This window comes from Argentina silus (genome assembly GCF_951799395.1).
Source record: "Argentina silus genome assembly, chromosome: 3".
Classification (NCBI taxonomy): Eukaryota; Metazoa; Chordata; class Actinopteri; order Argentiniformes; family Argentinidae; genus Argentina; species Argentina silus.
Genome location: NC_139657.1, coordinates 21,035,011 through 21,060,656, shown reverse-complemented (window position 1 = coordinate 21,060,656; position 25,646 = coordinate 21,035,011). Strand labels below are relative to the sequence as shown.

Here is a 25,646-nt window from a genome sequence, read left to right as displayed (position 1 = left end):
GGCTCTATCACACCTGGATGCCGAGCGCAGGGGCTTCATGGTGTGTTTACTCAAAGTCATCATTATTCTGAGGTAAACCAGTGCCAATATATACCTTTTAAAAAAAGCCTTGGCAATAATACCTCACAGTGGCTTGTACTTTCTGAATGAAAGGAAAATAAATACCCTTCATTCCCACCCAGGGGCTGATATTCCACAGAGGGGATATTGTTCTTTTCCTTTTTTGCTTTGCCTCAATAAAAAAAAATCACAACGTCCTCATATTGAGTGAGGGAACGGGGGACATGCAGAAAAAGTCTTGGACACGGATCAAAAGACTTAAGTTTCACTGCATCATCAGAGCTGGAACACTTCCATCCTCCCTCCCTCTCTCCCTCTCTCCCTCCCTCCCTCCCTCCCTCTCTCCCTCCCTTTCTCCCTCCCTCCCTCGCTCGCCTCTCTGCTAACTCTGCTGCACTGGCTCCCATTCTACAGCCCAAAACCACAGAACCTGAGGAGCGTCCTGGCAGAGTGTGAACACTGCTCTTACAGGTCTGTCTTAAACACAGATAGAAACACTAATGGACTCTGGCAGAGCCCAGGCCTTTAGAGGACACACTAAAGGTCCTGGGAGAGAACAGTCAGGAAAAGGCGGTGTGGAGCAGAGAAAAGGTTCCTACCGACTGCCTCTTGGCAGGCAGCTGCGTTCACTTGCTTTACAATAGCACCATCTACCTTTCTGAGAATACCCCTGCATGAAAGGAATGACCAGTGATGTCATTGGAACTCTCACATCAGAGGCAACTTGTTATGTTTGGAATGGATTGTTATCATGACTAAGCCATCAATTGTTATGTCCTGACCAGTGAAAATCCCTGACTCATTGTTACTGTAAACACAGTCACTCAGCACAGCTTTCTTCTCTCACAGCCGCAGAATAAGTTCATCTTCCCCCGTTGTATTGGAATGACATTCCCCCAATACATTCTGGATAGCCACCAAGACACACCCCAATTGCATGTGCAACATTTTTTTAAATTGTGTAAAAGTCGGTCATCTTTACCGTAATATTTCTAATAGACGCAATGAGAAATAATCCAATTGGAGTTTTGAATACTGCATCTCGCGTTTCCATGATATGTAATGCATTTTCAGACAGTTAACAAAAACTCGGATTGAATAATTAGTTCTCAAAACCGTTGTTAAAATCAAGGAGGAGTAGCAAAAATAAATTGTCTCTTTGACAGACACTCAATGAGACTGCAAATGGAACTTTTTTCCTGAGCGGGCAACATTTATCGTCTCAGCGGACCAGCTCCTCTGCTCAGCCATGCATTTCCCTCCCTCAGCCGACCGGAAAGAGCAGCCAAGATGGATGTCATTGTCACAGCTCTGGCCAGTGTGACGGATGGGCTGATTATACAAGCATATCCCCTTCCTTTCACATATAAAAAAACAACACCTATCCTGCTAGCTAATAGCCTGCATGTGGCCAGGCTTATGGATGGTGTGGACACATCTGTGTTGCTTAGAAATATGTGATGACAAATCCTATTATGGCCCAGGCTAACTTCAATGACAACTTGTGTTTGAACTAACAGGTGTCATTTTGATGTTTTACAATGAAAACAAACACATGGTATATCATACCACCTCTTGACCTTGAGTGTGGCTGGATATGAGTGCAGGTTTTCTATTCCAGTATGACACATCATAAATGCATAAATAGTTTCCTGTCATTGGCTTGAATGGGCGTGTCAGACACTGGACTGCAGCTGGGTTGCAAACCGGTGCAACAGTAATGAAAATCAGGGATAGAGGGGAAGCCATCTTGGCTCATGATGACACAGCTGACATGCTGCTAGTCAGTAAGTCAAGATGGCTGTCCTACTCATGGTTGGAGTTATGGTGGTGTTGAAGGTGATCTTTCAGGTGTGCCCCCCCACCCCCACCCCCCACCTCCCACCTCCCCTACCCCCTGACTTAGAGTCTAGGGGTGATTGATCAGAGTGAGATTGAGCCTCCGCTCAGGCGAGACTTTGGGATCAATCACATGGTCAATTCGGAGAGAGTGGGGCTCTAACAAATGAAAGCAGATGGATGAAAACAGATGAGACATTCAGCGGCTTACCCCATGCTTCCTGCCATCAGGAGGACCAGATTGTAGATGTGTGAGAAGATGAAGAGGAAGAGGATGGTGCTGAAGAACATGGTCATCCAGGAGCCGTGATCCTCGCGGAACATTTTCAGACGCAGATATCGACCTGGGGGGAGGGGGGGTAGGGGGGGGGCGTGAGGAGACACCTGTTCAGTGGCTCTGTTCAAAAGGGCATTCTCTCAATGAGTTTGCTGCACTGTCTACCACATATGGGCACAAATGAAGATTAAAGGATACGCAGTGCCCATACACATCAATGATGTTCCCCCCTCTCCCTCCCTCTCTCTCTCACTCAAAGCTTTGCCCTTTAAGCATTGAGATGATGATTAAAGACCAATCTGAAGCATCACTTCCTCCCCCAGAAGTAATTTTCTTTTCAAGATGGATGGACCAACTATACAGCAGACTGTTCTAAACTGACCGACTTGTAGGCGTACAGCACAGACTCAAAATAAACAACTACACAGCACATTCTGTTTTATCAAATGAACCTGTGGTCATAAAGGGATGGACATAGTCAGCAACAATACTCAGGTAGGCTGTGGCGTTGAGCAATGCTCAATTGGTACTCAGGGGCCCAAAGTGTGCCAAGAAAATATCCCCCACACCATTAGATATTTGCGTTAATGAGCAGTTGAACAGGTGTACCTAATAAAGTGTAAGTATTCAGACCCTTTCCTATGACACTCTTAAAATTAGCTAATATGCAAAAATGTCATCAACAAATAAACTCAATAAGTTGAAATGAGTATATCTTAATGCAAGGATAATAGTTCATGTAATTTTGGAATTAACATCTTTGTTTTTATAGGGTCTCTGATTTGCATAGGAATCAACTACACACTGAAGGAGTGAGTCTGAATACTTTCCGAAGGCACTGTATATCCATACACTTGTTGGTTTTAAGATGTATACACATATACATGTACGTTGTCTTTTCAGAAATCAAAAGGAGAGGCTGTTCTAAGCACTGATGCTCACTTTTTCATGAGGATTTTCCCACTATTTCATGAGGAGGGTTCAGCATGATGAGGCAGATTATTCAAACACTTGTGACCTGTGGTGTTTTTTCATTCTCTTGGCTGGGAATAAATTACAGGGAAAAACTCTCTGGTAGAGCATGAGATTGATTCAGATACCACACCTTCTGCTCAGAATACATAATCACAGACGTCCCCTAGGGTGCCACAGCTATATCACACTATTGTTATTTTAAAGAGATCGAGTTCATAGTAAGTACATAGCTCCTTGGAGGCAGTATCATTATTACAGTGACCTACTGATTATATCAGGGACCAGGAGATTCAGTTACTGCAACAATCCATTTGACATATACTGTAGGTTATAGGAAGTGGCTTTATTGATGACATATAACGGAAAACCTGACAATTACACATTTAATTTGAAATACTTGGTGACACTGGACAATAGCAGTTTGCAGACCCGCCCCCACCCTGCTGTTCTTATATACAGTGACAGTCTGCCACTGGCACCTTCCTCCCTTTCAAGGCCCATAATTCTAAAAGTAGAAGTAGAAGTTCTACAAATTCTGAAAATTAGCTATTTAATTAAGTCAATTACTTTCACAATTCAGTACTATCTGAAAAGTGGATTATGTGCATTGTCTCTGTTAGGTAAATGATGTAAATAAACATACACAAAGGATCTCTCCTGCTGGTCCACCCTGGAAAATCTGAGGTAGTGCTAGCAGCAGCAACCTGCTCTTCAAACACAAGTCTTTTGTTTTGCTCTCCTCTAGTCCAGTCAGGTTCTTTCACTGTGAGTTACAGCCCCCTGGGAGGGTTTTTGTGTTGTGTTGTGTCCACACGCAGCCAGAGACAGGAACCAGAATGCTCCATTTATTTTCCCATTACCACAAGGCCAACAGCTCTCCTATATCTTTACATGCTGTTCAATCCCAGCTCGCTCACCTCATTCTTTCTACATAAAACCAACGCCGCTGAGATTTCTACAGAGAGTCGGAATCCCGCTATGTTGTTTTATGGCTGTAATAAATATGGCCTTCTCTGTGTAGACTCCAACATTGTCATATGGTGTATTAAACAGGCACAGCAACGCAATGCATGCTTATACAGCCTTATAGAGACTAAATGAAGTATTCACTGTACCATTGGTTTACATTACACCGTGTGTAGTACTGGAGTTGCCAGGTGTGGCATACAATATGGTATACATACTGTATATATAGAACAACCCTATTAAAATGGTTATTGTAAAGTTGTGGTATTCATCAATGTGCAGATGCCCAGTGTGGGATGCTCCGTTTGTGGCATTTCGGGATTCATCACAGTTCCATAATTGGATTGGTTTGCATGGGTGAACTTAATAGCCTTCAGAGCCAAGGAGGATCTCTGATGTAGGCGCAGAGTGTGTATCGGCACATCTGACTTTTAAAGCAACCAGCCTAGCCAACGAGCACGGCGGGCCCTCTGTTAGCCAATCTGTGTAGGATTTAACTAGGGGGTGATTCAAGATTATTCAGCCAGCGCTTTGAACTATCACACCTCTCCTCCGTAGAGAGGCCCGATAAGGAGTGATTCATGAGTGCCTTCTACACTCAGCTCAGGTTAGCAGCAGGACACACACACGCACGCACACATACACAAACATGCAAACAAATTATTTAATTTCTGTATGTACAATCCACAAACACAATTCAATTAAGCACAAATACGTGCACTAAATACGTCACATACAAACATACAGTTGACTTTGATTTCCAGTCAGCTGTGCTTATGTATTATTAATCTACACGCAATGACCTCTGCAATTTGTTTCAATGTCTTCCATTTCTCAAGACATTAGCCTACCATCTATCAAATATAAGGAGTTGTCTCCATCTAGTGGTGCTACAGTGACATTACCACATAGCTGTTCTGTTCATGTAGATCACTTCAGTGAAAGATATTGTGATGTTTACATGATGATCACACTGGTATCCAATTTTCTAATAATACAAATACCAGAAATCAAGTACCATGGACCCAACACTATGAAACAAAGGTCATAACGCTTAAGCTTGGTTTGACTTATCATAAAAAAAATACACAATCATTTTGGCTGACAAGCAGGAACCTTGGTGGCAGACAACTGAAATACAAACAAACCTTGGCAAAGTGGAACAGCTCATAGACACACACACACACACACACACACACACACACACACACACAGACACACACACACACACACACACACACACACACACACACACACACACACACACACGTCACTAGCAGACAGGCAGTCTATCGACACCACCAGACTGATGAGAAGCACATATCTAGTGGAGGTGGTCTGAGGGAGACCAGAGCGCTGTGTCCTGTCACCATGATACCACATCTCATCAATAATAACTCTCTGCTGATCAAACAGGGTAGGTACAGAACTTCTGAAATATATATTTTAAACTCCCATTATGATATACATAACCATACAATGTATGCTGTGCATGTATTAGTCATACATATAAACAATGTAAGGAAATAAGAAGATTGTTTGTGCTCATTATACTGTAACATTAATTATTGTATGTGTGCCTATTTAGTCTATTTTGACATTATTATTATAATATGTATTTAAAAAAAGATATTTAAAAAAATAACCTACATTGAATGTGGGACACATATCAGTGTGTCTGCAATACGTTTGATCAGTTAAGAAATTGAGTGATATAAAGATGTCACTTAAAATGTAATAGATTGATACTGTAACTTCATCGGGAAAACGTTTTATGTACGTGGTTGAAGACTATTCTACTCTGTCACTCTGTCACTGCAACTGGGCAGACAGAGTATATGTCAAAATGTGATCATAGTAAATGTTACCTTCCGCTTGCACAGACAACATAAATAACCTGTCAGTGATTGATTGCAAACAAAGGCAAATATTGGAGGTAATAGATCAACAGTGGAATCCAAGGTTCATTATTCCCATTACATTGCCAGGCTGTCACTTCCTGGAGACACTTGTGATGCCTGGAAACTGGGGACAGAACTATGAGAAGATGGAGAGGCTTTAGAAACAGGGCAGACGATCATTCATTAATACAAAGATTCTCGACTTGACTCCATTCATAATGAGATGTCTAAGACCTGGGCAAGAATAACTTTGTTTTTACTATAATAATTACGAGTAATGGCATATGTTCTGAAAGTCCTTGAGCTAAACTGTGCTTTACTATGTAATATTGTAAAATAGCACCTCTTAGAACTGCTTGAAATTAAATGTGTGCTTTAACTTCTACCCCCCCTCCCCCCCCCCCCCCCCCCACACACACACACACACAGAGTTTTTCTTGGAGTATCTGAACCAGTCCACAGCATTTTGCAGCCAGTTTGAGAACAGCCAGTGGTACTGCTACATCCTGCTGGTGGTGTTTGCCTTCGCCCTCCCTCTGGGAATTCTGGGTAACGTGGTGGCCCTGCTCAACTACACCTGCTTCAGGAAGACCAGCACCACCAGCAACGTCTTCCTGCTCAACCTGGCCCTGTGTGACTCCGCTTGGATCCTCATACTCCCCTTTACCATCTACTTCAGCCTCCAGAGGCCCTACGTCAAAGACATCCAGACCTTCTGCAAGCTCAAGAGGATCTTCTTCAACATCAACATCTACGGCAGTATCATCTTCCTCACCCTCATCAGTTTTGACCGTTACACTGGCACTGTGCATCCCATCAGCTCCTTAAGGTGGTGGGACGTGAGCAAGGCCAAGCTGTGCTCCGCCTGCACCTGGGTCCTGCTCCTACTGGGCTCCATCCCTGACCTCTTCTCGACCTTCACCATGCAGAGACCGGGGAACATGACTGTGTGCATGGACCATATCCAGGGCCCCATAGTCTATCTCAAAACTATCACCATCATCAGGACGCTAGTCAGCTTCGCTTTACCCTTCAGCATCATGCTGTCCTTCTACGTGAGGACTGTGCAGGTGCTATGGGGTCTCCCCAGGAGGAAGTGGAGGGGCGGGGGGCAGTGGCTGGGTAAGCCAACTCTTCTGATCACGGCTGCTCTGCTGGTGTTTGTGATATCCTTCGTGCCCTACCACGTCATGGTCATAACCCTGCTGTTCATGAGGATTCATGATCAGGTCACGCCGGCCAACGTGAGCGTGCTCTACGCCTCCTACGAGTTCTTTGAGGCCATGTGCAGCGTGAGCAGCTGCCTCGACCCAGTGCTCTACATCCTGGCCAGCGAGAGGTTTCAGAGGAGGCTCCTGGCCTTCAGGAAAGGGCAGCGGAGGGGGCTGTGCTGCCGACGGACCAGGAGGGTTGGGGTGGAGGGATGATGGAGGCCGGACTAACTTGTCATTGTCAGTTAGCTAGTTTTATTCGATGAATTGTAAGCATACTTGTAGCCACATCCCTCTGCGAGACATTATCTCTCACACGGATCTGCAAGGTGTTTTTTAAAGTATCAATTTTGCCTTATAGCAATATGCTTATGTAGAAAGAGCAGTGTACAGGTTTATCTGTGACATTTGTTTATCTGATATTGAAGAGGCTGGGGAAACGATCGCCGATGGGAGTAAGAGGAGCATTCTGACTGAGAGTGGGCTGCTGTCGTCACAGAGTGTTAATCCAAATCTCACCGTTCACAATAAGAGCAGACATTGAGCTAAGACAAAAAAAAAACCTTTGATGATGTGAAGTGGCTGTTGATTTGTTCACATCAATCCATCCCTGTAATTTGTATCTCATGCATAAAAACCCTCCTGATTTTCCCCTTCATATCGTACACTCCATGTAAGCACCGTCTCACAATACATAATAACCTAATTAACATGTCTTCAGAATCAGAGTCTCATGTTTAGGGTATTGCACCATCAAGTGGTTATCAGTACACACACACACACACACACACACACACACACACACACACACACACACACACACACACACACACACACACACACACACACACACACACACACAGCTCTCTATGACACACCTCTCTCTGTGCTAGGCTATACACTAGAGAGAGAACCTTGGCTTTGCCTGGACAACAGTGAGCTCAGACTGAAGCCCCCCATCCATCACACCTCCAGCTGTGTTACCCAGTCACGGCATCACCGTCACCACAGGAATAACCATGACAACGGGCACCAGGGTCCACAGAGCTGAGGCCTACAGTAGCTACAAGTCTAGGCAATGAATCAGCCCTGGGATGTGACAACAGCACTCCCTCCACTGGGAGAAGGGAGCACTTACAGAACCAAGGCTGTTTGAACAGAGCTGGCCTGGTCCAAGCCACTCTCACTGCCTTGTTTAATCATTTTCTCTGTTTATTTATGGCACAGATAAGAACTATATACAGGAGACTTCATTAAGTAAACAAGCAATTTCCCCTTGCCATTTCACTTGTTTGCCATCTCTCTCTGGGTTCGGCAAAAACCTGGCCGTTTTTATCTTTCCTACAAAAGCAGTTTTCATAGTGAGGTTATCAGACAAATGTAAGAGTGTTATGTAAATATCAAAAGCACCTGAAAAGGAGACTACGTTGTGGATGGACCTCTTTAGCATTTGTTATAATGCTGTCAGGGAAATGGAAGACACAGCAATAAAATCAGGAACCTTAAAACATAATGGATACATTTACGATTCAGCACTAGATATCGTATTAGACCTCATTTAAGCTAAAACATTGTTGGCGGAGTAAAATGCATTAAACAGCAAAACATCCATTCACTCTAAAACAACATCATTTCAACATAGGAAGAGGGAAGCCGTCTCAGATCGTAGTGGATTTCCGTATCCTTAATGCTCTGCTACACACACATCAATATTGGCATTAAAACACATCAATTTAAACACAGTGGGAAGGTTTACTGGCCCATATCTTAAATGCACCACAGTAAACTACATTAGGCCATAAGGGCATTGTCGGGTCCTGGCATGGCTACACTCATCTATTATTTAAAGTGAAAGGGCAACCTCTAGGGCCAACTAACACAGGGAGGTTACTGCAGCTGTATATTAAACAGTGTGGGGCGGTGTGAGGTCACACACTTTGTATCAGGTCTTTACAACACACACACACACACACACACACACACACACACACACACACACACACACACACACACACACACACACCTCACCCCCAGCTACAGTGCCACACACAGGGCCATCCTTTCCATAACACACCACTGTAACAACATGTGACAGAACCCAGATGGCATCCCCAAGGCTACAGTCAAGGATCAGGAGCAGCGTTCGAAAAAGGGGAGTACACTTTAACAACAGAGGAATGATCACAGGCATGCAGAGCAGGACACTGCTACTAACCTCAGATCTCCTCACTGATCAAAAGAAATTGGATGCCAAATAAGTCTTTCTTCAAGTGGTTTACACTATTTAGGTAGATTGAATGATCTGCATTTGATTCAATAAGTAACTTCTACAGTCAGTGAGATTAATCCTGTTCGGATGACTTTCCATATTAACCTGCAATGGGGCCATTATTCAATACTCACTATGCTAAACATACCTTTTAACATTCACTGAAACCACAAGCCTTGTAAAAGGGAGATGCATATATTATGTTAATCCTGAAGGTGATGCAGCACAAAAGAAAATGAGAAGCAGTTTCCTGTTTCATTATCTAGATAGGGGCAGCCATTTATTACAGAGGGAGGCCCAACAACACACACAGCAGTGAGTGCTTTGCTACTGTAGATCAGTAGGGAAACAATAAAGACACGATGGATATAGCACTGTCGTACAAGTTACTACAAGGGATGCCCTAGGGAGTGGGACTGAAAAAACAAATACAAATACAATTCCATATTTTCACTATATACTGTATATTAACAATATGGGGAAAAAATTATCGTAACAATAGGGGGAAAAAATCAAAATAATAGGCTTTTTCCAGGGTTTATATGAGAAAGATATATGTGAGGGCCCTGGTAAAATGAAGGATACATAAAAGGCAGTAGTGAATTGTTACTGAAAGTCCCAATGTGTAATGCTGCCCTCAACAGAGTTTATTTTTCCAAAAGCACGAACAACTTTAGGCGTACAACCTTGAATGGGCAGGGAAACCAGACAACGCAACGTTATGTCCTTATTATAACAAATGCACAGAAACAGTCAAGCTCCCACTGAATGATCAGAAGACATGTCACTCAATAGGAGAGCACATAGCCTTGAGTGTCTGGATGAAATAGCATAGGTTGTCCATCTGCCTCTGAGGTAGTCTTAACCCAAATAGTCTGTCAGTAGCCATCCATCACCTTGTGTGCAGTGTAGCTGTGCTATCTGAGAAAAACCATTGTGCCCTACCTCCGCTCATATCCATTAGATGATTAGCATGATTGCTAACAACAAAAGAGTGGATTTGGAATGTCAATGCGAGTATTGTGTCACAATTGGCTTACTTCATGTTTGAGTGGGTTTGGGGGTAAATTGCATACTGCATTTAGTACTCTGTGAAAATGTGACATGGTAAGTGGAAGGAGGTGGTGTAATACACCATAAAATGAGTGTTTGTGGTGTTCAGATTTTTCTAGGCCATGAATGATAAATGATGGTGACAATGAATGTGTCAGATAGCAAAACAATGTCTGGTTTCCATTTACTTACAAATTGATACAAGGTTGAACACAAATGCAAATAATATAGCAGCATGAATAACTCAACTATTACGCAAGTACCGTCACTTCATAACCAAAATATCTAAATGTAAGACATTTGATAGAGCCATAACTTGGCTTTTACAAGATGTATGACCCTTATAACCAAAATAAATATGCTCATATTTATTCATTTTGGTAAATGAGACATTTCATACAGTTAAGTGTGCCTACTGCCTCCACATCATTGGGTGAGTAGATTAGGAGCTGCAGCAGAGTGCTCTGTACTTGAGTAATGGAAGCACCCAAGTGTGCAGTAGGATGGGTATAGTGGTTTGTGTCTGCTGTGTTAATGATCCATAATGGATGACATCTCTCCACACATATATAGTCACTGTGGGCATCAGTGGCTCTTAGGTCTGCACATAGGTCTGCACATCTTGCATTTTAGGATGACATAACAGAACTGCAGAAATGTTGTGCTCAACCCCCCTCCATCTCTCAAACTCACTTTCTCCTTTTCTATCTCTCCCTGCCTTTCTCTCTCACTCACTCCATCACTCAAGACTGCGCACACACACACACACACACACACACACACACACACACACACACACACACACACACACACACACACACACAAACACACACTCTCTCTGTGTTCCCTCTTTCCCCTGCAGCCTGGGCTTTAAGGCTAGAGCTCTGACCTGAATACACTGCCCTCAGAGGAGAAAGCCATGCTGAGCACTGATTGAAATCCATGTGACTGTGACACAATATTCCACACAATTATGAAAGTTCAGAGGAGGGGGGGGGTTCAAACTCTCATCTTTAGTTTTAGCCTAAAACTGAATGGCGTATGAATCATCCTCAGTTTAAATAAAAAAAGTTTGTTAATGAATTAGGTTACGACTTGAGCGGACAGAACAGCTCAACAGTAATTTTCCTGCACCAAAGGCTGCAATATATATTTATAGTGAGCATGTCATGCACTCCTCGACTTCTATTTATGCTCTGTGGAGACAGTCGTCTGTGGAAAGATCAATCATGCTGTGACCCCCACTAATTATAGTCATTAACAGCTCATCTCAAGAATTGGGCCCTGCCAATATCATGGTTTAAGTGAGCGGCAAATGGAATGAGTGAGTCACAGGAAGTCATCTGAGCCTCTTTGCAATGTAAACAAAGGAAGTGGCAGGGTTTCAGTCGCAAGTATATGAGAGCAGAGGGAGGGAGGGAGCTGAGGAGAGGGTTGAGGTGGTAAGGGAGGATGGAGGAGGGAGGAGGGAGGAGGGAGGAGGTAAAAGAGGGCAGTTGACAAGAGGGTGAAAGGGAGGGGGGGGGGCAGTGGAGGGACAATTAGGCTGAAATACATAAAGGCAATAGAAATGGGAGAAGCTGAGATGGGATGTATTCTAAGAAAAACAGATTACAACTATGTGTCTGTACATGTGTACAAAGACTGATTGTACTGTCAATCGCCTGTATTTGTTTTCTTTGATTCACTGATCTAAGTAACGAAAACACCTCATGAGAATGTCAGTATGCAATGGTCTGCATTCCTCATTAAGATGCGCATGACTTACCAAAGAGCCGGCGGTGGAATATGAACTTCCCTGCGAACAGGCCAGTGATGATGGCCAGTAGCCACGTCAGCACTTTGAGGACATTCCATCCCCCACCAGGGTACTTGTTCACGATGAAGGAGAAGCAGTTGCCCACCACTATCATGTGAGCCTCAGTCTGACTGTGGGAGACGGGGTCCTCGGCGAAGATTAGGAAGTTGCAGAAGGTAACGAGGTAGGCTACGAACAGACGAGACCATGGATGCTGGAAATAGTATCGAAAACGGGCATCAATTTCCATCCTGAAGGACCCAAGTCCCAAGCTGCAGTCCACCTGTGGGGTAGGGAAGGAAAACACCCCTCTCTGTAAGATTACACTCTAATATAGAGCAGATTACAGTGAAAACATCTGAGTTTATGGAGTTCTGTAAACTTTAAAATGTCCGTACATGTAACCTGTCCTCCTTGTTCCGCTTGAGTCCCGTCCCTTAAAGTACATCTAGCACCATCATGCTGATATTTTGGTTCCACTGCTGGGCAGCGCTTGAGTAATTTCCCAACAGTCGGCCCTCTGTATTTTTAAATCCACGGTCTTATTATTCACCCCCCCCCCCACACACACACACACACCCAACACACACACGTCCCATGACTGCCCTCCATGCCTTTCCTGGCCCTTCCAAATGCTTTTCCCTCCTCCTCCGACCCTGTTTCCTAAAATATCCACAGTGGGAATATGGGATGATGTCAGGTCCCAGATTTAGGCCTGCTTGGAACTTCTATATGTAACGATTGAATTTCACAAGCATCATGTCTGCCTTAGGTGTTAATGTTATGGCTCAGGGTAGGTATACCACTACATTCTGTCAGAGAGCAGCTTGCATGTTTCATGTTAGTCATTATTACAACACAGTGTTATTTAACCCCCCCTCCCCATTATGAAAAACTTAAATAACATGCACCATCTGTAGGCTTATGGTAATAATAGGGACAATTCACTGAACAAATCTAAGCAATCATATCCCTCCCACACAGCATGTTTTCCTCTGGACCACCTTAAGAATTGTATTTGGTCCTGAAGTGACCAATAAGCAATAAGAAAGGCGACTTTAAAAGCACTACAGGAAATACTGTGGTCTAGCGCTATCATTTTTAAGTCTCCAATCTCCCTCTCAGTTCTAGTAATTTCTGGGTCTCAGTGAGCTCAATCATTCGATATGAGTCTATATGAACACATGCATCTCCCCATCGTCACAACAGCGATGCTGTCTCGGCAAATGTTACAGCAAATCTAGCCCATGTCAGATAACACTTGATCCCTATGCTTTGCCAGCACGACTGGAATTATATGATTACACAACTGAAATGTAGGCTACTCCGTGCAATGAAAGCCAGCTACATATGGATTTCATCAGAATGCATCTCCTGTATTTATATATGCATACACACACACTGACATAAGCACGCACGTACTTACCTGCTCCACGCTGCTTTGCGTTTCCCTCTCAATCGGTATTGTTAGGACGAGAAGCCCCAGTGCTCCCGCACGGCTCTCTCTCCTGCCTCATCAAGCCCCGCGAGCCGACAGCGGCGCTCTAATCATCGTAACGACGAGCAGGGGAAACGCGGCTGGCTCGGCTGTGGCGGGATTATCCATGCGACCTGTTGTTGCTAAGACAGAGGCACCCCCAAATCCTCTGCCATTGTGTTGGCTGTCCATGCAGCGTCGGGTCAGGGCAGCGAGGCGCTGCTTTGTCAGCACGGCCGGAGCGGCTCGCTGATCTGTGTCTGGGATGCTGAAGATGCGCGCGGCTGATGGATGCTATCCCCACGGCGGGCGCATACCATCAGTGCAATGCAATGTAACAAACACATTGCGCTTCCCACAGGCGGCAGGGTGATTTTCCTTGTGCGATATATTTATTTATATTCAGAGGGGAAGGAAGGCAGCAGACAGGAAGCATTAGAAAAAAAAAGGAAAAAAAAAGCCTCGTGGTACTGTTACCATTCCAGATGTTGGGCTAAACAGGGTTTATATCGCCACAAGAAGCGGCAATATTTCCTTTTATCACACCAGGCAAAACACATAAATTACATTAGAACAATTAAAAAATGATGTGATACATGTTGGATTATTAGTTTAGAATGTAATTATAGCCAAATAAATAAGATATTATGTAAAATGTAGGCCTCACATCGATATGTTGGAGAAAAAAATAATCTGAATAGGTTTAGCCATTTGCCAAGATTTGCAAGGATGCTCCGTGAGTGATTAATTTACAACAGAGAAAGATTCACACGGTAGCTTGGTTATTATGACTGGGCTCTTCATTAGTCATGAATATGTGACATTATTGTTGTCCTTTTTATAGCCTACTGATCATGATTGCAACTATGACCTCTCAATTTGTAAGCAGCAGCAAAATTAGATCTGAAACAAGGTGGGTAGGTGGGTTACTAAATTGCAGTGCAAACTAAACCGAAATGTTACAAATGTAATAATGAAGATGTTATATTGATAGCCACGAATGGACACGTAATGTTTCACCATGTGACCGTGACGCTGATGACGACATATGAAGTGTGGATCGTGTTACTGTAGTCCGTTTCCTACTTCCTTGCACTGCTTTGCTTGATCAGCTTCATCAGCCCCTCTTACGATCAAACGACATAATGTCACATCAAACGGGCATACAAGGTACCTATGAAATGTATATTTTATATTTTCTCAGTATGTTTGAGCTGTACATAAATCTTGAAAATCGTTTTGTCGGTTTGCAATGAAGCAGACAGCTAGCTTTATTAGCTAGCCAAGCTAACCAGAAGGGTTGGATTAGGCTTTTTTGGTTGTGATTCCAGTATAATACTATGAAACGCTAGCAGGGTAGCTAACTCACTCTGACTGTGATTCTCGATGTGATGCTTACATGTTAGCTATGTGCCCTCGATTAGAAATGTACGCTATACATGTGAATTTGTCCATGTCTCTGCTCAAGCGAAAGAACTATTTCAGTTTCATAGTGCTAGACATGTTGGTTGGGCAACGCCTTCAATTGAAACAGCTGGGCCTGTAGCCACAGTAGGTGTCAAATGTTTTGCAGGACTGCCTACCTACCCTTAAACACAGAAGGACTACACGTTCACTAAAATATGTAAAGTAGCTACACTGTACGTTGTCCTCTTTTAGCTAACAAGAGAAATAACCAAATTATATGACAGGTGTTGTATGAGGTGAATCAGTTTTTTTACTGCTTGCAGTGAGATACTTGCACTCCCGCACGAGAGGTTAAAAGCTGTTTATACCCATATGGTGTGCCCTGAACAACATCCAACTGGTGTGCCACGTTGCTCAATGTTGGATGTTCTATGGAGGAAGAAGAGCTGCCTAAGCTGGGTCACCTGTATTTATGTCTACACTGTAGTCTATGTGGACCAACATTGATGAGGCTTTCAGGCAGCTGTGACAGAGATTGTTTATGCAGGAGGAAGATAATTGCATGGTTTGTAATGTTTAGCATCAGAGGGTCTAACTTTGAAGTTGATACAGCTGGCTGAATTTCTGTGATTGACTGTACTGTACTCTGAAACATCAATTTAAGGCCTATGTTTGTATTGATAATGCAAGAAACAACCCAAGCTAAACCTATATTTTTATTGTATTTTTCTAGCTGGTGAAGATGTGAAGGACATTTTTGCCAGCGCAAGGAGTGGAGACCAATACCGACTCTTAAAGATTGTGATTGAAGATGGTAAATCATCTATAATCTGTCACCAAGATTGTATCAGATTTGAAGTGTTGGTCTGTCATGCATGTGGACCACTTGTCAATGCAAAACATCCCATATGTATTTGACTTATCAAGCAAGGGTACATGTTCATGCACATTTCCTCTTTTTATAAGGCATACTGTATTTAGGAAATGCCAAGAGATTCAATGACCTGTGATTTCACATTTAATGTTTTTTTTTACTGTGGAATCCAATTAGGTTATTAGACTAATTAAGTGTTTTCATTTCAGAGCAGTTAGCCTTGGGCGACACTAGGCAAGCATCAAAGAAATGGGACCAAGAGTATGACTCCTTAGTCCTGCCTATGCTTGAGGATGACCTGCCATCTTACATCCTGTATCGTCTGGACTCCTCCAATAACCAGGGTTATGAATGGATCTTCCTGGCCTGGTCACCTGACAATTCTCCTGTAAGGAACTCACCTTTTGCAAATTACAGTATGTGACACACTTGTGTCAGTTAGGTCTCTCTCTTTCTCTCTCTCTCTCTCTCTTTCGCTCACAATGCAGCCTTCTCATATATTTGTTTTGATTAGCCCTACTTACAGTGCATTCGGAAAGTATTCAGACCCCTTCACTTTTTCCACATTTTATTCTCATCCTCATCAATCTACACACAATACCCCATAATGACAAAATGAAAACAGGGTTTTAGAAATGTTTGCTAATTTATTAAAAAATAAAAAACTGATATCACATTTACATAAGTATTCAGACCCTTTGCTGTGACACTCGAAATTGAGCTCAGGTGCATCCTGTTTCCATTGATCATCCTTGAGATGTTTCTATGTCTTGATTGGAATCCACCTGTGATAAATACAATTTATTGGACATGATTTGGAACGGCACACACCTGTCTATATAAGGTCCCACAGTTGACAGTGCATGTCAGAGCAAAAACCAGGCCATGAGGTTGAAGGAATTGTCCATAGACAATTATAGAGACAGGAGACAGGATTGTGTTGAAGAACAGATCTGGGGAAGGGTACAAAAACATTTCTGCAGTATTGAAGGTCCCCACGAACACAGTAGCCTCCATCATTCTTAAATGGAAGAAGTTTGGAACCACCAAGACTCTTCCTAGAGCTGGCTGCCTGGCCAAACTGAGCAATAGGGGGAGAAGGGCCATCATCAGGGAGGTGACCAAGAACCCAATGGTCACTCTGACAGAGCTCCAGAGTTCCTCTGTGGAAATGGGAGAACCTTCCAGAAGGGCAACCATCTCTGCAGCACTCCACCAATAAGGCTTTTATGGTAGAGAGGCCAGACGGAAGCCACTCATCAGTAAAAAGCATATGATAGCCTGCTTGGAGTTGCCAAAAGGCACCTAAAGGACTCTCAGACCAACAAGATTCTCTGGTCTGATGAAACCAAGATTGAACTTTTTGGTCTGAATGCCAAGCGTCACGTCTGGAGGAAACCAGGCATCGCTCATCACCTGGCCAATACCATCCATACCATCCCTATGGTGAAGCATGGTGGTGGCAGCATCATGCTGTGGGGATGTTTTTCAGCGGCAGAGACTGAGAGACTAGTCAGGATCGAGGGAAAGATGAACAGAGCAAAGTACAGAGAGATCCTTGATGAAGACCTGTTCCAGAGCCCTCAGGACCTCACACTGGGGCAAAGGTTCACCTTCCAACAGGACAACGACCCTAAGCACACAGCCAAGACAATGCAGGAGTGACTTGGGGACAAGTCTCTGAATGTCCTTGAGTGGCCCAGCCAGAGCCCGGACTTGAACCCGATCGAACATCTCTGGAGAGACCTGAAAATAGCTGTGCACCGATGCTCCCCATCCAACCTGACAGAGCTTGAGAGGATCTGCAGAGAAGAATGGGAGAAACTCCCCAAATACAGGTGTGCCAAGCTTGTAGCATCATACCCAAGAAGACTTGAGGCTGTAATCGCTGCCAAATGTGCTTCAACAAAGTATTGAGTAAAGGGTCTGAATTACTTATGTAAATGTTATATCAGTTTTTTATTTTTTAATAAATTAGCAAACATTTCTAAAAAAATAACAGTTTTGTCATTATGGGGTATTGTGTGTAGGTTGATGAGGGAAAAATTAATTTAATCCATTTTTGAATAAGGCTGTAACTTAAGAAAATGTAGAAAGTGAATACTTTCCGAATGCACTGTATGTCAAGGCCTATGCTCATTTCAGATAGTATCATGACTTCCAAATTGATATAATGATGGAGAGTTATAGGAATATATCCTGTATGGACTGGTGCCTGCCCTTCACTTGACTATAGCAAATAACCTGTGGCAGAAGAAAGTATGTTCTAACAGACAAGGCAGGGCTCAACATTCCTACCCACAATGCAAGGCAGCGTGCCACAGGTTTGGGCCTGCCTGCCTAGAGATTTCAAAACACTTGTACATGTACTTGCTCTCTGAAAATCATGAGTCATGTAACATAAGAGCAATACAATCCCTGCATTTCTTGACATTTAGGACATTCATAAAGTAGATAATGTAAAACCCACATTTTAAAAATGATTGATTTATCCACTAACATGTTTCTTAACCAAACAGGTGCGACACAAAATGTTATATGCTGCTACCAGGGCCACATTGAAGAAGGAGTTTGGTGGAGGACTCATCAAGGATGAGATTTATGGCAACACAAAGGTTGGTTTAGATTATCTGTTCAAAGATAGTGTTGAAATGCCATTTTGCTTTTTAGAAACAAATAACTTACTCTTACAACCTTACTGGCTATCTACTTCTCCATTCAAAGAATATTATGAAGGAAACAATTTAGTGTAATATCGGTCTTATTCTAATTATATGAATGATTCCTCCTATTTTCCCAGGATGAAGTGTCTCTAAATGGCTATAAGAAGTACCTGACTGCCCAGGCTGCTCCTCTGCCACTCACTGCTGCTGAGGAGGAATTGAGAAAGATTAAACTAAGTGAGGTATATCCACGAGACCGGCACTCATACTTCCTTTGCAGACTCATTACAATTTCCTCAACTCTCTGAAATGCTCATACATACAAATGGGTGTGTCTCTTGGGGTTGTTTAAAGGAGCAGTCCAATGAAAACTGGGATTAAGATAGACTTTTATTCACATTTGGACCAAGGAAGATGAAATTAGCATCACCAAAGTATGAAAGTTGAAAAGAAGCATATAGTCATGTAATTGAAATTGTGATGTTATCAACTCATCACATCGCATCCAGGGTCAGTTTAATTAGTTACTGGAAGGCATGAATGGAATGGAATGTTGACATGGAATGTTTCCACTCCAGGTATTAGTCAGGCCCATATCAACAATGAGAACTTGCTATCTGTGTATTAAAAAAGAAGCAATGAAAATAGATTTGTGCTTCAGCAGGAGACTGCATCAAAGGTAGGTTTCATGGAAATTGATAGCTAGCAATACTCAATGGTCGATTTGAGGAGAGAAGCACAACATTTTAGCAAAGTGCAGCTGCTGTCTAGCTAGCTACCATTAGCTAGGTATAAAGCTAGCGAGCATTTTGTTCACATCTAGAGGTAATACCTACTTTGTTTTGGGTGGTTAATATGCAGACGTCTAGCAGTAGTTGTTACTGCGGTAGCCTATTATGTGTTCGGTAATGTTACGTTCAAGATGAATATTCAGCGAATACTGAATTATATTACCACACTCAGCCAGTCGGCCTTCTCAGTTTTCTGGTTAAATGTAAGCATAAGATAAAGCAGTTTTGTTATGCATTGTGACGATTTTTACAATAAATAATATCACATAGCAGTTGTTGTTCCCTAGGGATAGCGCAGCTGAAATCAGAGCAATTGAGTTGGATGGAATGCCCCTTTTAAAGTTATTCTGCTGGTTGTAGATGTTGTTTAATGAATTACTGGATTCAGCTCTCTCAGCTTTGAAACCTGTCTAGACACGTCTAGGCAAACGTTATATGAAAGTCAAAACTCATGAACTGTGATTTACTTTGGGTGTAGCTCTAAAAACAGAAGACAACTTATAAAAAGTACTTAAATTCAGAGCAATATGGTAAACTTAACCCATAGCATCTGATTTGCATTAAATTAAATCTAAAAAACACCACAAGGTCAGAAGTACAGTGCCTTTGGAAAGTATTCAGACCCCTTCAGTTTTTCCACATTTTGTGGGTTAAAAGAAATGAGCTAAATGCAAAAATGTCATCAACAAATCACTCAGTAAGTTGAATTGAGTCCATCTTAATGCAAGGGTAATAGTTAATGTAGTTTTGGAATTAATATCTTTGTTTTTATAGGGTCTCTGATTTGCATAGGAATCAATTATGTATATGAGGTATTTACATTTTAATAAATGTACTGAAATTTGTCATTATGGGGTATTGTGTGTAGATTGATGAGGAAAAAAATGAATTGAATCCATTTTAGAATAAGGCCGTAACATAACAAAATGTGGAAAAAGTGAAGGGGTCTGAATACTTTGTACGATAATACTGTACCACTCTACAGCTAGCGTAAAGATGCTGATGCATAAGAATAGCAGGATGTTGGCAGAGATTAATCTATAAGGCCTGTATGGGTTTGTTTTTATGACAGACATTTCATGCACTGTAAGCAAAGGGTGGTGTTGTTTTAAAAACTCTTACTGAATGCTCTGGTCTTGCACTAAAATGTTTTGTTTGTCAGTCAAGCCTACTCTACAGAAGTAGCCGCCTTTTAAACCGAAGTTGATGATGAATGATCATTCAATACCTTGCATTGATTTTGCATGGAGTGCACTTGAACGAGGTCACACCACTGTGCTTATTTCACTGATAAGATTGGGGAATCCTGTCTGTCACATAAACAACTGTCTTAACATACCATAAAAGGAAGTACTTTGAGATGCAGCGCTTCTCCAAAATGCATCCAATCAAAAGCAGGCTAAGGCAAAACAGGAAGTAGGAGTTGCACTTCTCCCAGTTGGCCAGCTGTTGAAGGAGGATAATACAGTGTACAGTATTAAATACAATATTAATCTGTGTGGGAACAAAAGAGGCTTTGAAATATTTAGCATTTATGGGACTGCTGCCTTTTACTAAATAGATGGATAAAACCCACAATCCTTTTGGTACATGAGGTGGGTACATCAGCGGCTCAATCGTGTGTGTATACAGCCTTTCCTTTTGTGGGAACAAGGCCCTAAAATAGGTGCAATCCATCAGAGTAATCCCCCTCCATTTCCAGTCTTTTAGAGGGGATGCCTCATTGGTCCCAATAGAAGCATATCTGTCTTCATCTCCAATGGTTAGTATCAGAGCCGGGTTTAGTCATTTGTAAACCACTTCCTTCCTTGATATGAGTGCGGATATGTAACCGAGTTGAGATGGTAAACTCACTGCTCAAGTTCAAATACCCCCACCTGCACTGTCAAATTGCTAGCTTTTCGATAGTGTAGCTGGTTAACATTGGTTATTTGAGGACATGGTCACGTGTTGGCAAGCCAGAGGTCGCAAGTTAGAGGCTCAGTTAGAGCAAATCGAATTGCGGGTCTCCTGTTTGCAATAACTGTGTTTCACATACCACAATCAGGGCTGTGGCCAGTTCCCTTTCAATTCAGCTCATTCAGAATTATAATGTAAATTCAAGACTTGATACATCTTCATCAAGATAAATGGCACTTTTCAGTAAGTAACATGTCGGTCAATCACCTGAATTGACATGGAGTCCCAACCCTGTTTATCACCAAAATAACCACTTGTGAGCTGCATGTTGACCAGTGTAAAGTGATGTGTGTGTGTGTGTGGGGGGGGGTTCAGGTGCAGACAGACATCGGTGTGGACAGCAAGCAGCAGACACTGCAGGGAGTGGCCTTCCCCATGCACGGCGATGCAGTCGAGGCACTAGAGCGATTCAGGGACAAGAAAGTAAACTATGTACAACTTGTAAGTGTGAATCACTGTCACCCCCCCTTGTTTTCCACCTCCTTTATTTTGCCAGGTGAGGCAATTGTGCACAATTTCTATTCCTCTTTTACCTCCAGGCTTCTCTTTAGACGGCCAGAGGAACTATTGGTCAGGAGTTGTTTAGAGAACAATACAATGTGTTTCTCTTTTGGACCAATGTGTCACTGTTGTCATTTCACCTCATTGAAATTCAGTGGGTGGTGTCACAAGATCAGATTTTGGGACAAAGGAATAACTGTGACATTTAGTGCCGGCTCTGCCTTGTCTCACTAGCCTTTCTGTATGATTGTAACAGGCAGGTCATCAAAAGAATGATTGATTAAATAACACAGCGATAAAATTACATTTAATTAGGGAATACCCCTATTTCAATGTAATGTCATTGTTGTGTGATTTATTGCTTGTCATTATAAACACTGACTGACGCCTCTGGTACAATAGGTTAAACAAATGAATACATTTTTCAACTGTCATGCCTGTTTGTTTCATTCCAACAGTTTCATTTATGTTTGTCAACAGGAAATAGATTTTCAGAAGGAGCTGATTAGGTTGTCTAACACTGACCCAACGGAGCTGAGAGATTTGCCCAAAAGAATCCCCAAAGAGGCTGCACGCTACCACTTTTTCCTCTACAAACATTCTCATGAGGGCGACTATTTGGAATCCACAAGTTAATAACATTTCAATACTTTTTAATTAGCTTTCTATAGTTTTTCAAAAGCAAGAAAATAGCTAAGCTCTATCTTTATAGTCTTTCATATTTCACAGAATGATGTACTGTATTTCTGATCCTATCCTTCATGGTTTCTCTCTCTCTCTCAATCTCTGTTTTGCAGTTTTCATTTATTCCATGCCTGGGTACAAGTGCAGTATCAAAGAGAGGATGCTCTATTCCAGCTGCAAAAATCCCCTGGTGGACATGGTGGAGAATAATCTCCAAATTGAAATTGAGAAAAAGGTAAGGAGCTAAATTACTGTTTGCTGATGTCACAACAGGCCTACACTACCTTGTTTTGTGTTGTAATGTTATAGCAGTGAATTGTGAAAAGAAGGGTTGGCGTGTCACCATTTAGTTTCACACTACTTTATTATGACCTTTACACACCTGATGCCTCTTTGGAAAGGGTCTTTCTCAAGCTTTAGGAATGGTTAATTAGTTTTGGATAGCTGGCAGTCCATGTGTGTGTGTGTGTTTTCAGCTGGAGATTGAAAATGGGGAGGAGTTGATGGGTGACTTCTTGTATGAGGAGGTCCACCCCAAGCAGCACGCACACAAACAGGCCTTCGCCAAACCCAAGGGCCCGATGGGAAAGAGGGGAGGTCGCCGCATCACCAGACCGCCAGGAGACGGCGAGGAGGACGACTAAACAGACCACACACACACACACACACACACACCGCTCTCATGCTCCACAATGGAACATTCCAAGTGATAGACGGAAATGTTATTTGACACATCCCTCATGAAAACAACATACAAAACATGAAATCCACAAAGCCCACGCAGTGACTGAACTATGCACACCCAAGGAGAACTGAGCTGAGACACACACTTGAATTCCAATTTGTAAGATGCCAAATGGAAGGCGTATGAGTATAATATATATGTAACTGCATTCACAAAGTATTTTACGGAGCTATTAAGAGGCTAGAATTAAGTTAAGTTTTTTACACTGTTGTGAAGAAAGAAAAAAAAGAAAACACAAGATGTTAGTGCGACTAATGTGAATTTGTGCCAGTGTGACCAACCCCCTCTATGGGTTCACATGCTTGCATTCTTTCCTTGCATTCCTTAGGTCAATGTCAATTTGTTTTTCCATGTCTCCCTGAGTTGAGACACACGTGAGGAGGTCCAAACAGAAAATATTATAATATTGCTTGTCATTCTTCATTTTAATACAGTATGTTTTTTTATATTGGAAAGTTCCTTCTTTTTTGATATAACTGTGGTTTACATAAAACACATCTGCTGAGAAACTTATTTTTCTATGCAAGTGCTGTACATGTACATACTGTAGGTGTTATGCCCTGTGATTAAACGTCTTGTCTGTACTGAAAGTGTCAATGAGGGTCAGGTGAACTTTGAGAGAACAGCAGCCTCTCCAGCATTTCACATCATTGACACATGCTAATGCTATGTTATCTTGTCCATTGGTGTGGATGCAAGGACCGGGGGGGGGATAGGGATATAATGTCCTATATTTTGTCACAGAAGTTGCTTGTCTACTGATAATTGGAAGGCGAGCCACTAGCTTAACCTCACCTCATCATTGGATAAGGTAATATCCTTTACACTCATATACCATCATGGTAATGATAGGGAAAAACTGTTATGTTTGGTCTTAACTTTGTCATTGTCTTTAAAACCGTTTTCAAAAAGGAAAATAAAATATTTAAATCATGTACAGCCTCTTTTTTCATCTTATATATTATCTAATGATATATTATATAATGAAGTGCTATGCAATTAAAACGAAACAAAAGTTAGAATGATAAAAAATACTCTTTATTATTTCAGCAACCTTTAAGACTGGTGTAAATGTTTTGGCCACCATTCATGACTAAATCAGTCAGCTTTGTTTATAGTAAAATTAGGGGGTTAGGGTTAGGTAAGGGATGCAGTCCATTTGATGGGGATTGAGTGACACCTTCTCTGAGAGAGTCGATATGCTCAAGTTCTTTCTCATGTTGGCTATACCTCACTCTCCTCTCAGCTGTTCCACTGAAACACTTTGGAAGACATCTTCAAGCTCTGTCAGGACCTATTGAAGATAGATCTGAATTAATTCAACTGTCAGGAAGACAAATTTAAAGGGCTGTTGCTCAGATTATTAATTGCTGCTCAATATTGGGTAGTTATTTAACAATGTACAGCATCTCCTGTTTAGCATTTTTAGCAATGGTAGTGGAAACGTTAGGGAATATGACTAAATATTGTCTAGATATACCGACAAAATCCTAGTCACAAATAAAGTTTTAAAACTTCAAATAGTGTGAACTATCCTTTTAATTGCCTTGTTACACCATGCTTCACTCAGGGCACGTCATTGTGACATCACCCACCTCTTTCACCATGGGCCGTCTGTTCTTCCTGTCATTGAGACAGTTGTTGGCTAGGGTGTAGGTCCGCTCCACAGCCATCAGGTCCCAGTCTCTCATCCTCTTATCCACAAAGTCCTCCAATGACAGCTCCTCTTCATCGATCTCTTCCTTCATCTCCATCTGAGACAGGCAAGCCCCAAATCATCAAGACAATAAACAACGCCAAAATAAATGCCTGCAGTGGTGACTATTTCACACTGACAAGCATAAGACATACAGCAATTCCATACTGTGTATAATAATGCACAAGTAATTAGGGTTTTGATCTCATATTAAACACAGTGATTACATATTTTTTTACTACAGTGCCCCTCCTTTTACTACAGTATGCTACAATGATGGATAAATACATTGAGAAAGCTTCCATTGTGCTACTTACCAGGTACTTAGGCTCACGGTTTTCATCGACTGGCCGGAGTCCAGACAATATTTCTAACAACACCTGGAGATGACAGAGAGACCTGAGGTTAACCACCTGACCATGGCCAACAACAGGCCTCTACTGTATATTAGCCCCCTGACTCTGATCTAAACAGCATAAAGAGATCTGTTTGATGATTGT

General features: G+C 42.2%; 4 protein-coding genes across 6 annotated transcripts in view; 2 read left to right on the top strand and 2 right to left on the bottom strand.

Moving 5' to 3' along the window:
• tmem117 (transmembrane protein 117) overlaps positions 1–15,283 on the bottom strand; it is a 29,590-nt gene extending 14,307 nt beyond the window's left edge. The window contains exons 1-4 of one of the 2 annotated variants that reach the window (XM_083665586.1): positions 15,196–15,283; positions 13,776–14,204; positions 12,320–12,632; positions 2,111–2,243 (exon numbers count right to left, since the gene is read on the bottom strand). In XM_083665586.1, coding sequence (XP_083521712.1) covers positions 2,111–2,243; positions 12,320–12,599 — 413 coding nt within the window. In that variant the 5' untranslated portion in view covers positions 12,600–12,632; positions 13,776–14,204; positions 15,196–15,283. Of the gene's footprint in view, positions 1–2,110; positions 2,244–12,319; positions 12,633–12,747; positions 12,767–13,775; positions 14,205–15,195 lie in introns of those variants that run through there. The other variant, XM_083665587.1, reaches the window with a different exon arrangement.
• Positions 5,489–7,445, top strand: LOC310801548 (P2Y purinoceptor 1-like; the record flags this gene model as incomplete). The annotated part of the gene is made up of 2 exons (XM_083665619.1): positions 5,489–5,534; positions 6,448–7,445. The coding sequence occupies 2 exons, from the start codon at positions 5,489–5,491 to the stop codon at positions 7,443–7,445; spliced, it is 1,044 nt and encodes a 347-aa protein (XP_083521745.1).
• Positions 14,895–24,385, top strand: twf1a (twinfilin actin-binding protein 1a). The gene is made up of 9 exons (XM_083665588.1): positions 14,895–14,996; positions 15,967–16,047; positions 16,317–16,495; positions 18,627–18,722; positions 18,908–19,012; positions 21,836–21,961; positions 22,502–22,652; positions 22,819–22,940; positions 23,182–24,385. Exons 1-9 carry the CDS (start codon positions 14,972–14,974, stop codon positions 23,347–23,349), a joined length of 1,053 nt encoding a protein of 350 aa, XP_083521714.1. The 5' UTR covers positions 14,895–14,971; the 3' UTR covers positions 23,350–24,385.
• An 87-nt stretch (positions 24,386–24,472) lies between these two features.
• irak4 (interleukin-1 receptor-associated kinase 4) overlaps positions 24,473–25,646 on the bottom strand; it is a 124,174-nt gene continuing 123,000 nt past the window's right edge. For both annotated transcript variants that reach the window (XM_083665982.1, XM_083665981.1), the window contains exons 10-12: positions 25,464–25,526; positions 25,046–25,204; positions 24,473–24,744 (exon numbers count right to left, since the gene is read on the bottom strand). In XM_083665982.1, the coding sequence (XP_083522108.1) occupies positions 24,682–24,744; positions 25,046–25,204; positions 25,464–25,526 (285 nt within the window). In that variant the 3' untranslated portion in view covers positions 24,473–24,681. The remainder of the gene's footprint in view (positions 24,745–25,045; positions 25,205–25,463; positions 25,527–25,646) is intronic.

Bases quoted from the DNA above. Each gene is read 5' to 3' on its own strand.
- twf1a (XM_083665588.1), top strand. From the start codon at position 14,972: ATGTCACATCAAACGGGCATACAAG. The intron at 14,997-15,966 runs GTACCTATGAAA...GTATTTTTCTAG, and splicing joins ACATCAAACGGGCATACAAG to CTGGTGAAGATGTGAAGGAC. The intron at 21,962-22,501 runs GTAAGTGTGAAT...GTTTGTCAACAG, and splicing joins AAGTAAACTATGTACAACTT to GAAATAGATTTTCAGAAGGA.